The following is a 16,420-nucleotide window of genomic DNA, read 5'->3' on the forward strand; positions in this document are numbered from 1 at the left end:
ACAGTAGATCTGACTGTTGTAAGGGAGACTCCATTGAACTAAAGCTCTGGTGTAAAGCCTAACACTTTGAATATTCCTAACTTCACAGAATAAAACATCAGTTTCAAAAAAGATGAGTATCAATTTCAAGGTAGCAAGTTTATGTTTTGTTCTAAAATGCTGATTTCTGTGGTTAAAGGTAAAATTTCCCCCAACTTTATAGTGACCTAGAAGCTTGATTTCTATTAATCAGCATGCTATTTTCACCTAGAAAGGAACTATGTGAGGAGTCAGTCATATGTGCAAGCTGTAGTCTACTGTCGATCTTCCATTTTAGGTTTAATTATTCTCTATCATAACTGAGATGCACAGTATGTTTCTGTTAGCATTAGCAGTGCAAAATTTTTCGGTAAACTGTTTATAAGATGGACAGATGATACCATATATAATGAATTCGACAAGCATGAGAAGCATATATTTTATTTTACATAGTTAAAAAACCATCGGAAGTGCAATGTACATTTTAATATAAAAATTTTTAATAATGCTTAAGTTACCAAATGCTTGAAAAATTGACTCGACTGAAGAGTGGCTACAATCTAGACAAAACCAGTTACATATAGCCTGAATTTCTCATTTCTAATCTACCTCTTTTTTATGTGCAACCCAGAAAATAAAACGATAGTATGTAATAATTTCAGCTATTTTCTCTAATAACTCAAGGAACAAGATGGACCTAAAAATTATTTTATGTTTCCCATTTCATATCTTGATATATAGGAGGGAATTTGTATATGAAGTAACATTCTAATGCATCATACCTGAAGGTAAACTATATCAATGGCTGAAGACATTTTACTACAGAGCGATTCTGGGCTGTATTTCTACAGCAGCCCTTCATTGCATTACCAATTTTTGGATATTTTCCTAGCTAGCAAAATGTTACTCATCTAGTTACTTCCTCAAACACTGGTTTCTGTTGCAGATGGGACCAAGCAGAGTACAACAATGGCCTCAGAACTTCTCCAGGCTGTTTACTGTAGCTCCTGCTTTGCTGACAGAGACACTTAATGGAAACAGAATAATCAAGTGTCTCAATGCCAAGTATCCTTAAAAAAGAGGGGGGAAAAATCCAAAACCAAAAAAACCAAAACACAAAACACAATAGCAAAGAAAAAGAGAAAAAGCAAAAGTTTCTGTTTATATCCTATAAACAGAGTGCATAGTCCTGATACCAAGAAATGTGTTTAAAAAATGAATGCATGATATAAACCAATTCTTCAAACACTACTATATTGAACTTGATCATAAACAAGATCCTTCCTGGAACATACACATACAACACATATGTGTACATATACAATACTATGAACTTCTGGACTTCAAGAATGCATGTTCCAGCTCATTAACTTCAGTGTCTGTGTGAAAATTATAGAAAATTGTGAAAACTGTAATAGAGAAATAGCTTTATGTCAATTCAGAGAACTGAGTCAGCAGTTTTCCTCTGCAAACATATAAGAAGGAATCCATTCACAAAACTTTCAGATTCCACTATCTAGCAAAATTCAAGACTAGCTAGTAATGTCTTGATGTCAATTTGAATAAGCATGCGTCAGAAGGACCAGAACAATAACAATTAAGTTTTTCAGAATTTAAAGAACTTGCCATTATTAGAGGTCATAAAATATTTGTGTCTGGATCGGACTATACATTGTAAGGTTTTAAATATTTTGGTTTGACATATGACTCTATGCATCTGTGAATGTTTACATGAAAAGCAAATATTGTAACTTGGATAAAGTTATGTATGTGTATTTTTGTATATTTCTGTGGGATGTTTAGGTTTTGTATGTATAGAGACCAGAGGAAAAAAACAGAATATTTTGTTAAGAATGTCTTACCTTCATAGTAAACTTTAAACCCATGAGCACTAACTGCAAAGTCACTTGTCAAGCGCAGTGAAAATACAGATTTTGTGCTTGTCACAGGTGGAGGAAGATGAAATCCTGTTAACCTAAGAAACAAAAAAGCACAACTCATGGTTAATTGTTTGGAAAACAAAACCATATGTGAAAGGCTGCTGCTCTGAATAGTATTTGATCATGGAAAGGACAGCTGTCTTAAAAATATGTAGCTTGCATTACTTGAAAAAATTATTTTTATATAGTAATTGAGGATTATAAAACGGCTATTTTTGATGGACACTGAAACAACAGTTTGATAAAACTGTGCTTAGTATAGATGATAGTAAGATGTAGAAACTGTACTTAAATACATTTCAGATTATCAGTAGCTGAAAAAAATAAAACAACCAAAGAAATCACAGTCCACCGGACAATTTACACTCTTTAGGGTTATGTTCAAAAATATATTGCACTATATATCTTGCACCGGTTTCTATTAAAATTTGCATTAGCTGAATTTTTCCACAGTAACATGATGAAAGAACAGGGACCATGATTCACTTTAATGAGGGACTTCAGTATTATTTAAACTGTGCACTTTAGCCTCTGAGAAGAAATTTCTGATTTCAACTCAAAGAACAGCGTCATTGTGAAATAACAGATCCGTAATAAAAGCTCTCCTGAAAGGAGTTACAGGGTTGTTAAGGTTTGTGTTTTTGTTGTTTGTATGTTTGGTTTTGTTTGTTCTATTAAAACCACTATGTTTGAGACACGAAAGAAAATTTTTTCGTGTACTCGGCACTGCTGATAAGATCTGCTGATACTAATTTCCACATATTCATTTGATGTATATATGACAACACTTATCTCCCTCAGTTTTAGGAGAATAACTTCATCAGGGTTCATATCAAACCAACAAAGGCTGTAATATTTACCTGTCAAAAATGCGTACAGAACAAGTTGAAGAATTTATCTATGTACACACACCAGTGAAACCTAGACATACATTTGGAGCCCAGTTAGCCATGTGTGGTGAATTGTGTAGCAGATTAGGATGATATATTTTATTAATGATTGAGATTAAAATTATTTTCATGTGTTTGTAGATAAGCCCTTATTTTATATTTTATTTTGAATTTAGAACTACAGAAAAATTTAGCTCAAAAGGGACCTATAGAGGCCACATAGTCCAAGCTACTGTTCAAAGTGGCCTTAAAATCAGAGTTAGTCTAGGTTACCCAAGATATACGTTTTCTCTTTTCATTGTTAGAATAAATTTTTTGTTTGTTTGAAGGTTTTTTGTGTTTAGATTTTGTTTGTTTATTTGTTTGTTTGTTTTTAAATGCAGCTATATCTACAGCTACCTAGGCTGGTCTGGAGCACACATTGAGAAATATATAAACTCAATTTTACTGGAAGAGATGACATATATTTTTAATTTTGATTGATGTAAGAACAAACGCCAGTGGTGTTTACTGATGTTTTAATACGTTTACCGCTGCTTATTCTGAAATTCAGTCTCAGTCTTCTTCTGAAATCACAAATTAACTGATAAGTTATGTCCTGCCATTATCAGCATTTCTAGTCTCATCAGAGGGAAGGATATGAGTGATGAGAAGCCCAGAATTCAAAAGGTCAGGAAATTATTTGCTAAAAAAATACTGTAATTGCAATATTAGCATTTATTTAATGTTTTGCTTATTTTTAGCCTTAAGATACATTTAGATGAGTTCTATATAGTGTACCACTAATTTACCAGGAAGCTTATTTGCTGTGGGGATCATAAAAAGTTTTTCTTTGATCACTATATACGTGGTGTCCTTAACAGATACTCTAATGGGTATTATATAGATGTTTTTTCTTAAGCAATCTTTGGAAAACAATACAAAATTTAAAAACAAACAAACAAAAAGTCAAAAAGAAAAACCTCCTCTATACAATGGCCAATTTATGCCATTGGTTACAGTCATGACAGATATGAAAGACAAATTATAATAGTATTTGCATCACATAACCAGAAAATTTAAAAACATGAACAAAAGAAGCAAAGGCCCCTAAAGATGTATACAGTCATATATTTATATGTTTCAAGTCCTCAGTGGGTGTATTTAGAAAGCTATCTTTTGTTTTGTCATTGGCATCTTTATGAATAATATCATTAAAAGAAGACTAAAGAATTTATGTTAATATGAAAAATGGAGAATTATGTACAGAATATATATGATTTAGGAAATGCATTTTTTATTTGATAGGAAGGTATGTTTTTGTTCTATTAATAAAAAAAGTTAATAAAATGCTTACGTCTCCCAAAATGGCATATGCATAGTCTTTTAATAAGTCAATATCAAAGCATTTTTTTCAATGGCTTGGTCATTGACCAATACGCTAATTCATTGGCAAGTATCAACACTTAAGATAAGCTGGCCTAATGTAAAATCAATCCAATAATTTGAATAAAACTCTAACTTGTATCTCACAGTAGATTTAGCTGGTATCTGTTTAGCTAATCAACGATATAAAAAATTCTTGGTATAAACATATCCAGCAGAAAAGAAATACACAGTTATCCCAAAGTGTTCAATTTTGTGAGTGGTACGTAGGCACAGCTTAGATGGGTAGTGGATTTTTAAAATGAACACATATGTACGAGCATAGTAAACATTACTGCTCCTGATGCAAAACAGATCATTATAAGAGCTGTTGGATACCATTTAGCTTTCAGTGGTGGACCTTTTATAGGCATCATTATGTTGCATTTAGTCAAAAAAGATAAGCTTGTTTCTTTAATTTGGTTGCTACACTTAAGGTGATATGAAGAAATTCAGAGATAATATTTTTGGTTTAGTGAATGCAAAATTAATCAAAAATTTTAATGAGTAAAAATTCAACATGCAAATTTCACTCAGTAAAATACTACAGATTTTTAGAAAGACCTGTAATGTAATTCATTCTGACTATTGAAATAACCTAATACTTGAGTATTATTTATTAGGTACAAAAGGACATTGACTTCAGATCTTAAGTCTTATTTGTATGTTAAACCCTACAAACTGTCCTAAGTGTTATCTGGAACAGTTTTCATTGCCATTTAAAATGAAACATAACAACCACATCATAACTGCAGGAGAGAGATGGCAGGTAAGAAGCAAAATATCTGTATGATAATTTATGTGCATACATCCTATTGTCACTTATTCAGATCAGTCACAACTAAATGTCTGAGTACTCTGGTAAAAGTAAAACTTTAGGTCAAACAATTATGCAAAATATGCAGTCATCTCATTAAATAGATATCATATGCATATTAAATACATTTAAAATTTAGATTTCCTCTCATAGCTGAGGGGTTTTTTATCACAGCAATTTTCCATCTTACATTCCATTTGCATATCTCATTCCATTTGTATCAACTTTTTTCAAATTTAAAATACCTAATGGAGTTATCAGGTGACTCTCTACTTCTGTTTTTAGACACTGTGAGATATTTGAAACATCAGCACAGAGTTGGTAGATATGGCATTGTACCACCATGAGATCCATGTGCTTCTGGAGAGATGGAGGCCAGGCAGGATTCCTTAAGGGTTCTAGACATGCCTGCATCTTGTGCTAGGCTCTTCAAGCATGCCTTTATAATCTACCACTTTGGCAGAAAAAATTTGTACTACAACAGATGTGCTTTCTTTTTTGATTTTTTTTTTTTTTTTGGTGGGATTCTCTGTTCCTTTTCATCTTTCCCTTTTTGATTTTGGAATTATCTCATTTAGTGCTCTCTGACCTCATTAAGGGATCCCATAAGTAACTGATACTGGCTTGGGTACCCATAGGAAAGCATGGGAACTAAAAGACAATGTCGAGAGAGGTCTGAGAGGAAAATACACTTCTTTCTGGTTTAACTCCTAAAAACCCAAATTTTGAATTGTGACATTCTACTTGAGTATTTGATTTAGATTATGCAGTTCAGCTACAGAGTGTTATCAAACACAGAATAGTGATACAAATTTGTAAAGGAATACACTGCATATGAATGAATATATTTGCTTTGTTCTTGCTCGTGTGTCTAACAAGCTTGCCAGGCACCTAACACCCACAGGAAATGGACACATTATGTATGTAGTCCAAGACTAGAGATGTTTCTGGGAGTGTAGGAAAAGGTTAAGAGATATTTTTATTTATTCAAGTTTTCTACAGAGGAGAGACCAGATGCTCAGCCTGAAAAAAATTATTGTATATAGAGATTCTAAAACTCCAGTAGTAAATATGGTGAAATTAAATATATCATTTGGAAACACAATATGTATTCAGAATTTATATATTATTTACATGCAAAATTATAATGCTGTGTAAAGTAGTTTCAGTAATGTGAATCTGGCAATGTTTTTGCAATCATGTCAGAGTATAAGAACAGAGAACAGAAACACCCATTGCCTTGGAGCCAGAGAAAAGGACATATGAGATACATGATTAAATTACTCCAAGTAGACCCAAGACTGAGGAGAAGAAAATCATCACCATAATACTCTTTGACAAAGAATTAGTCTTTCTGGTTGTTTGCCATAACTACCCCATGGTGCCATCTTTATCCTCCCAAGGAAACCAAAGTGATGAGTGTCTAAATGGACATCAAAAGCACCACAGAACACCACCACAGAAAAGAGGTAGATTCTAGGAAGAATCTGTACAATTTTAGCTGTATTTTTTTTAAGTAATTAGCTGCTTTGAGTATGAGGTTTAATAATATTGTAAACAGACTAGTAATAATAACTTTTATATTCACTTCTATATTTAGAAGTGAATATAACAGTTATTATATATTTATTCTAAGACTTCTTGGTGAAATAAAACAGATTTTATTTGAGTCCTCAGATGTCTATAAGTTCTCAGGATGAAAATGCAGAAAATTTCTTGACATACAAAAAAGTGACTAAAGGGTTTCTTTTTCCAGGTGAGAGACTAGTTTTGAAACACAGTGAACACACTGTGTTTTATGTGTCTTCTGACTCCATCCTTATTTATTTTTTCAGTAATGGAAAAAGCCCAATGGAGTCTGAAATAAATCATTGTCTTATGTACACAGGAATTTCTAAATATTCTGTCACCATTAATTCAAATATAATAAATAATTTCTAAGCAGTAGTGATAATGTTTGAATCTATAGGAAAATTTTTTGTAATATTTTTTGGGATTATAAATGATTGTAAATGACATAATTATTTTCTTTCAAACATGTAATTTACAGAGTGTGTCACTGTGTCTCTTCCTCCTGTGGGTTACCATATTCTATCATGTGCTACAGATTCAAAAAAAGAAGGCACATACATTAGACAGTTGAATCTCTTTTCATTTTTTAAGTATATTTTTAAAGACTACAAGAGTAATTATAATCTCTCTATTTTAATCTCTCCCATTGTCTTTTTTCAATCACGTATGACATCATTTTAAAATGACAAATCATCTTAGATTTGTGGTTTCCAAGATTTTAGAGTTCTTGACTGGAAATTTCTGCAGTTTGATCAATCATTTTTTTTCTGCTTTTACTGTAGTCCTTGTGATAAAACATTAATCGTATGTCAAGTGAACTTTAAGCTGCGTGCTGAACTATAAACTCATCAGCCCTTAAGGAAGACCAGCTCCCAGATTCAGGATCTAAATAGAGCAATCATTTCATAATTGCAAAGTTAAAATTATGGAAAGCAATCTTGATTAGGCATACAAAAGTGCTCCTAGATAAATTGTTTACTTGAGACGGTGACATGATAAATGACTGTATTTCCTCTTCTCTTGTAGGTCTTAGATATCAGCTTTTTGACAAAGCGTTGATTATGCTTTTAAATATGTAATTTTTAAAAAGGTATTTTAACAGCTCTTTTCTTTGTTTTGTTTTCTTTTCAGGTTCACAAGATTCTATCTTTTCTATAGTGTGTTAGTGATTTCCAAAGAAAACACAGTTCCTGTAGAATATTTCAGCTTGGATTGGATAGTATCTGAAGAAATTAATCAAAAAAGTTTTTTTAAGTGAATAGCAGTCTCACTTGATCTCAATGAATTTTTGATTAGCTCATAGAAATTTTACAACAGGAAGAATTTTAGTCTAATCTGAACGGTGCAAGAAATGTTTGTACCTAATTTTGGCAAAATGATGCAGAAACATAAAACATGTTAACATGTCAACTTATTGTAACTTTGACTGTAAAATTAAAAAGACTGTCAAAGCCCATACATTCTCACTTTTAGTTTGATCTCACAAGAACTGTTTATTCTTAATGTCAAAAGGAGAAGATGGATTCTGAAAAAAAATATGTGTAATAAGCAAAATGCCAAGTATAAAAGACAAGTAGGTAAAATGAACTTTTGTATACTATAATTGAGAATCTTCCCCAGAAATAAAACCAAACTTTCTGAAGGCAACAGGAATTTTATTCTGTATTTAGCTGTTTACATGAAACTGAAATATCTGATATTTTCAAAGAACAGTTAAAAGATTTCTATTTTTTTTTTCTTTTACATGAATGTAACTTTTTTTTCCTTCCACTATGAAATTTTGGTCTTAATGATACATACTTAATTTTGTAATCTTCAGAGACTATTAGTCTTAAAATCCATAGCACATATATAAATGAAGCTGCATCACCAGTGGATTTTTCCCATTAAGCTAACTATTGTCCTTATACCAGTCATTTTATTTGCTAGTTTGTCCAGTAACTTGTTATCTGTTATTTATGAAGAGAGTACTGGTCAATACTTAGCAAATAAATACATCTTCAACTTAGTAAGGTACTGTTGGGGCTTGGTCTTGTTGGACAAGTTAATGAATTAATTATTAGCTGCTGGAGCCCTATCTGTGTGGTTTTGTATTCATATACACTTCTATTAATTTTCTAAGTAGCAGATGATTAGATTTAACATCTGACTAGTGTGATGCTACACTGATTCAATTTCAAATTTACTGAGATCTTTTGCCTGCCAGATATTGTTTAACATTTTCCCACTAGCTCTAATTATTATTAAAAAAAATAAAGTCCTCAATAGAAGGGTTTGCTTATTTGCATTTTCTAAGATAAAAGCATGATCTTCTCACCCAATTTGCTGCTGCATTTCCTGTGACCAGCATCTACTCAACTAAAATAACAACCTTCTTCAGTATTTTTTTCTAGACACAATTTTGTTTTCATCTAATACTCATAAAATATTGGGTTCTGAGAACCCTATCCCCTTACTTCTGCATATCATGGCATTTTCTTATTTTGAATACTGAGGTATTAAAGAGAAGATGTGATTACTTAATGAAGTATGGATTTTAAATGTTGAGTGTATCAAATTTGACATCACATATTTTGGTTGATAATTTTTTTGGTTGCCTTCTTTCATGGGAATGTAAAATCTAGAATCTGTTTCTCTTTCAGGCTGTTCTGTTCTTTTCTTGTTGTGTTGCTTCCATAATAATTCATCAGAATGTAAGCATCTGTGCTGATTTTGACTGGAGTAGTTAATTCCCTTCACACTGATTAACATGGGTTATGTTTTGTATTTGTGCTGAAAACAGTGTTGATAATACAGGGATGTTTTTGTTCTTGCTGGGCAGTGCCTTCGCTGTATCCCATACTGTCACACTCACAAGGGGGCTGGGGGTGAATGTGAAGTTGGGAGGAGACACAGCCAGGATAGCTGACTCCAAATGACCCAAAGGATATCCCATATCACATGGTGGTGTGCTCATTTTATGAAGCTGGGGAAGAAGAAGGAAGGAGAGATGTTTGGAATGATGGCGTTTGTCTTCTTGCGTCACCATTACTCCTCATGGGGCCCTGCTCTCCTGGAGGCGGCTGAACACCTGCCTGTCTGCCTGTGGAAGTGGTGAATTAATTCCTTGTTTTGTTTTGCTTGCATGTGTGGCTTTTGCTTTCCTATTAAACTGTCTTTGTCTCAATCTATGAGTTTTATCACTTTTACCCTTCCATTTCTCTTCCTCTTCCCCCTGGTGAGGGAGTGAGAGTGCCTGTGTGGTGCTTAGTCACCAGCTTGGGTTAAACCACAACAGTTTCTTTGATCTCTGAACAGCAAACTGAGCATCCACCAGCAGAAAGTTTCAAAAGCTGTGAAAAGCTGTTTCAAAAGCTACTGAAAAGTAGCAATAGCAGTCAGCCATAAATGGTAGTCAACAGAAAAGCTAGGAAAGGCAAGGTAATATGCTTTTAAAAATTAAGTTATGTATTTCACTACCAAAATCCTTGATAAAATATATGCTATGTCATTAAATACATTATTTAAATATCAACAATGCTTTTAAGTATATGAAAGAGAAAAAAAATAAATTATTTTTAAAAGTTACCTGTAAGCGTTAAGTACAAATATCTTTGCTTCTGAATAAAACCTTTAAAGTGGTCCAGAACATATTTACCTATGCTTCTCCTCCTTCTTGGAAACTGAATAGTCCATATTCCATATACAAAGGGATACAGGTCACTCTGTTTGAAGTACATCTCATGCTATCGGATTTCTATATCAAATCCCACAGCCTAGTGCTTGAGACACAGCTCTAATGGCTTTAGCATTTTTTACTGTCTCCATATCCACTGTAAAGTAGCATGAATGCCACAAAAGAAAGATTTTTCTCACTCCTGTTATGGTTTTCCCTTGCAGGTTTCCAAAATTACATAAATCATCCCAAATAAATAAATAGAAAAGCTTTTATATTGAAAATATGAAAAATACTTGTGAAAGTTACTGTAAAAAGATTGCTTGGATATAAAAAATATTCATTTCACATCACTAGATAACAGGATAGCAAACAAAGCAGGGGCGGGTCTGAGGTCAAAATGGGGTTCAGGGCTTTGTAAGTCCTGAAAGTCTACAAAGGAGGAGGTGTCTCAGCCTTCTGGGCAGTCATATCCAGTCCTTAACTATTCATGAGACACGCTACATCAAATTCAAACAATTCTGTGTGATAATAGGCTCTGTCACCTGATCTCTGTAAAAGACCTAAGTGATCACAAATACCACAGGAGAGAGGACCTTCCAATTCTAACATCTTTAGTCTGATAACCAAAGTCACACTGAAGTCAGAAAGTGCTGTTCTTCCAGTGGAGGGACAGGTACAGAGAATTGGATATCAGGATTCAGGCTTGTTTTAAAAGCCCTACTCTCTGCAGAGAGACAGTTCTTTTCCACAGTTCTTACGGTAAGTAAAGTCATAGAAGCATGGAAAGCTTTGGGTTGTGAGGCACCTTTAACAGTCATCTAGTCCAAGTCCTTTGCGACAAGCAGGGACATATTCAACTAGATGATGCTGCTCAGAATCCCATCCAACCTCACCTTGAATATTTCCAGGGATGGGACATCTACTGCCTCTCTGGGCAATCTGGCCCACTGTTTCACCATCCTCACTGTAAAAAATGTCTTCATTATATGCAGTCTGAATCTAAACTCTTTTAGTTAAAACAATTAACCTTTGTCCTATCATTACATGCCCTACTGAAAGTGTGTTCCCCCTCTTTCTTACAAGCCCTCTTCCACAATAAGGTGTCCCTGAAACCTCTAACTGAGGGGAGGGGAAAAAATCAAACCTTTGTTAGTACTACCACTATTTATTTGTTGTATAAATCTTACAAGAGCATTTCTACATCAAGTAGATCTACAAAGTGCACCGAGCACTGCATTATTTGTCAGTTGAGGGAGTTGATTGTCCCACATTATTCTGCACTGGTGTGGCCTCAACTTGAGTACCATGTACAGTTTTGGGGGCCACAATATAAGAAGGATATAACACTATTAGAGAGCATCTAAAGGAGGGAAGCAAAGATATTTAAGGCCCTTGAGGGGAAGCTATATGGGGGCTGAGGTCACTTGGTCTGTTCAGCCTGGAGAAGAGGAGACTGAGGGGACCTCATTGCAGTCTACAGCAGCTTCCTCTTGAGGGGAAGAGGAGGGGCAGGCACTGATCTTTCTCTGTGGTGACCACTGTCAGGACTCAAGGGAACACAATGATTGTATGATTCTACAGGCACACAAAAGCACCCTACATTCCTAAGTTTACAGTATATGTTTGGGATGGGTTTTCTGAGTTACTTTTTAAATTTTTTATTCCTTTTCTAGATTGAAGAATGAAATGAAAAGAAGTTTTACATCTTCCAAAAAAAAAAAAAAAGGAATATTTTAAAATTAGTACACCACAACATTTCTTAGAGCAAAATAACACTGTTTACATCTTGCATAAGAATTTAAGCTTCTGAAGATTTGAGAATTCTGTATCTAATCTGATGGATAACATCAACAATATTTCCATGTTCATATCTTTCTGATGACTCTACTAACTGCCAGAGTAAAACTAATCTCCCTTAGTAACTCTTTCATGCCTTGGCCACCCACCTATGCAACCATGCCTTTTTGAGCTTTGAGCAGAAAAGACCATATCCTAATAGCAGGTTCCAAGAATGGCAAGGGCAAGTCAGCAAACATTAGTAGCTAATCCAAGTGAGGATCAAATAAACTCCAAAATTCAGATGATTTGGATGACACAATCACTCATGATGGTGATCAAGTCTCTCACTCGTTATATACTCACATTTATTAATTAAACTGGAAAGTGTCAAACTAAAACTGGTAAGATGAAGTTCAATTACCTTGTTGAACTAGTTCTTTAATTAATCCAGGGGTTTAAAAGTATTCAGAAAGGGATTGGACATGTAGCTAATAAGTAAGTTCAGAGTTCAGGAATATATCACTGATAGAATTGCTAAAGGTTTAGGAGGGATATAAAAATCTCATGATTCAAGAAATCAATCAATTCTTAGGCAGTGAATTAAACTGAGGGTCTTTAACGTGTAAGTTTCATGTGTGCATTGGGTTCAGGTGTAAAGGTAAGATCTCCTCATCTTTTGACACAGGAGATTTTAATCTTATTTTCTCTTGCTGTCCTGCTGTTGAGGGGGAGGGATGGAGTGGCTGATGGGCATCTGGCAGCCAGCCAAAGCCAACCCAGCCTCTTATGTTCCTTCTTACACACCAATTCAGAACAAACATCTTTTAAATCTCAGGAGTGTGTTGGAAAAGGATAACACTTATCTACTGAGTAATGGACAATTAAGTTCAATTCCCTTCAGGGTTTGATTTGGATATTCTTGTGTGCATTCATGTGAACATGTTGAGAAGTTAATAGAGGTGTTGAACTGCAGTTGAGAGTATCGCAAGGTTGAAGTGCAACATCCTGGTAAAATTCAGGTTATCTTTGGTCTTTCAATTTTCCTTCTAAAGAAGCAGTTACTTACCCATCGACTCAGGAAGAAAGTAAGAAATGTAAAGGCTTCCTTAAAAGTATTCTAATTAAAATATAAGTAGGAGTAACTCCTACAATTTTTATACATCTATTCAGTAGGTCTAAAATAAGTAAACAGAATTTAATAGTCTATAAAACAAAGCAAACTTGATTGAGCAGAAGTGGTCAACTAGATTCAAGTTTTAATCTCACTGAAAATAGTGATAAAAATATCTTATACTTTATTCAACAAGTCATTAACAAATTTACATATGATTTATGAACTAATTGTTTTTTTGTCAAATGATAATTTTTCCTTGTCAAAATGCAAAACTGTTCATGCAATCTACTATTTTAAAACAATGATCATAGGTCAAGGCTGAACATTGTTAATTGAACAGCTGCTTTGAACTAAACAATAAAGCACTCATCAGGTTCTGGTATGATCACTATATTCTGTACAAAACATGTTTCTAAAAACTGCCATCATCCATTATCAGTGTAAAACTTATTATACAACTCTCCACTTTTTTCTAGCATCAGAAATGAAACAGATTTTATAACTAATTATCTTTTCTAAAGCAGTCAATTTGTTTTAAGGCATAAAAATATCAAGAACTTCAAATGATAAGTAAGAAGAATGAGATATTGCACTACATACAAATAGTCTTTAAAAATCTGTAGGATGTGGATTTGCCTGCTTCTTGGAGAGAAAAACTGATAAGAACAAAACATATCAAAACAATAACCTTGAGAGAACTTGAAAGAATCCTAGGTCCTTAAAGTAACTAGATTAAAAAAAAAATGAAGTAAGCAGTACATATTTTTATCCTTGAGCAGCTGGAACATTGTGACAATATAGTCTGTTGTCCTCATCTTAAAACTGGGTAAAGATTGACAATATATTTTAGGAGATCTTGGAGCTTTCAAAGCACCAAAGGAGAGGAACCTGCTTCTTCCAGTTTTCCCAGAGTTCTAACACTGACTTCACACTGGAGCTAGTCATTTGCACCCTTCTCTCTGAATTTATTTAACCACCCCAATGGAGAACTAATGCTTTAAAAATAAACCCGAGTCAATTCAGTTAGCAGAGGGAAGCATATTCACAAAGTGATATGCCTGATGAGTGCCAGAGCCAATGGAAAAAAGAGAAGGATCCCACAGCCAAAATCAGAGGAACATGGGAGACGGGTTTGCTTCTGTGAGTGACAACAAGCTTTTATGATTTGGACTATCTTTTGTAACTTTGCCTTAATGTGTGAAAATAGCACAATATGTAAAGGAGAGATGCCATATTTTGCTTATCACCAGTGTAGGTGCCAGGAACTTCCAGAACAGCTTCAACTTATACTAAATATTCTGCATCATTTTGGAATTCATCCATGAGCAAAAGGCTTGTGACATTATCACCACACACTTTATTTCTGTTCTGGTATAGAGATAAATTTGTAGTAGCAGGGCATATGAAAGAGAACAAACTGTATGCACATATTTCAGAATCTATGCTTTTAATATGAAAAACTCAGTCTTTTAATACTGAGTAATGGCAACCAATAGAATAAAACCAACCAGTTCATCAGCTAAATTAGCTGCAATAGCTAAAACAAGCAAACCAAAATCCCATGGACTTTATTTCATTCATATTCTTCCAGAAATCTTTCACTCAGAGTTGGAACCAACTTAATTTTCACACAGTCACTTTAAAGGAGACCATATAAGCAGAGTATGAAAGAAAGAGCAAGAGAGGGAAGAGAGGATGCTAGAGTAAAGGTGTCTCTCCTCCAATGTCTATCTTTACACGTAGAGGTTTGGAGCATATGGTATTTCAAGGCAAAGCCTGAATCCAGTGCAATGAAGAAATAAGTATGAATAAAGACTTCCTCTTTGACCACTGTGGTGAGAAATTAAGCTCTGAATTTCTGATATCCATTGTGAAATGCCCTTGGGGGTGTGGTGGGTACAAAAGCAATGAAACAGATGATCAAATTAAATGCAAAGTGGAAGATAAGAAAACCAGGATATAGTGGAAAATATTTTACATTTGCAGATCTAAAATTCTGGAAAAGACAGATCTAGGGAAAAAAGTTGTGGCTCTTGAGGTGCTTTTTATCCCATCAAATCATAAATGTGACCCTAGAATGGTCTTTACAAACATAGTGAAATAAAGGGTTCTAAATTAATGTATCTATTACATAAGTACAATTTATGTACTATATAAACATAAATAATAAAACCATGTAATTTTCAGTCTCATAGCAGATAAATTATTAATTCTATATTGATTACTACATATGAAATGCCATAGCAAAACTTCTAGCAGGAAAATGAAAAGCATTTTTTAAGAAAAGGATACCTGAGTTTAAAATAGAAGATAAGGTCCCACTTTCAAGGGACAAAAATCTGAATTAAAAATTTGAACTTGGAAAGTATAGATAATATTACAGAAGTGTGTTAGCTGCCTTATTCTAACCTTCACTTTTCATAATCTTCTAATAACTGTTCTAACAAAGAAGAAGTACTTCCAAAATGAAGAAAGAAAAACCACAATAATTTCAGAAAAGAGATTTTAAAAGATTCTGTTACTTTTGCTGAAATCGGGTAAGAAAATGCAACTAGTGTTTGTCTCTGTATTTAGGATTGGATAATAGCTATGTTCACATAAAATGAGTATCAGTAGATAGTAATTGGACTGCCAGGTCTGCAACTAGCATTTGCCTTTTAACAAATGGGTTTAAATAAAAATTAATTTATAATAGAAATAGGATTCCACTTAGCTGATCAATTTACAGTCATCAAAGGATAGGTTAGTCTGTGTTATCTTGATTTCCTATCAGAGCCGTGTTGACTGACATTAACAGAATCAGATAGGGGAGTAAACAAGACTTTTAAAGGAAACAATCATTACTGTAAACAGGATATCTCACAAAAAAGATACCTACATTTCATACCAACATAAGGAGTTAGAGTTGTTACTTTTTAGTACTGGAACTGATAAACACAGTAAAAAAAAAGCCTATGTAGAAAGTTTAAAACATTTCCATTTTCCTTACATTTTATGTATATATGCTTTATAAAAATGTTAAATATAAGTTCTTCAAACCACTAAGTCTCATAATACAAAGTCTGAAATCAGTTCAAAATTATTCTTCAGACACAATCCATTCAACAGGGCAGAAAGTGAATAGGATTTTTTAGAACATTCAAAGTTGGTCTTGATTTGAACCTTTCTTCAAATTTAACTTTGAATTCAATATCAAGAATAACTGGCCACTACTCTAAATACCAATCT

At 33.7% G+C, this 16,420-nt stretch overlaps 1 protein-coding gene across 3 annotated transcripts in view; it reads right to left on the reverse strand.

Moving 5' to 3' along the window:
* The window catches only part of CSMD3 (CUB and Sushi multiple domains 3), a 613,513-nt gene that overhangs the window by 502,440 nt on the left and 94,653 nt on the right, over positions 1-16,420 (reverse strand). For all 3 annotated transcript variants that reach the window (XM_010404839.4, XM_010404843.4, XM_010404841.4), the window contains exon 3: positions 1,881-1,993. In XM_010404839.4, coding sequence (XP_010403141.2) covers positions 1,881-1,993 — 113 coding nt within the window. The remainder of the gene's footprint in view (positions 1-1,880; positions 1,994-16,420) is intronic.

The sequence above is a fragment of the Corvus cornix genome, chromosome 2 (genome assembly GCF_000738735.6).
Source record: "Corvus cornix cornix isolate S_Up_H32 chromosome 2, ASM73873v5, whole genome shotgun sequence".
NCBI classification, from domain to species: Eukaryota; Metazoa; Chordata; class Aves; order Passeriformes; family Corvidae; genus Corvus; species Corvus cornix.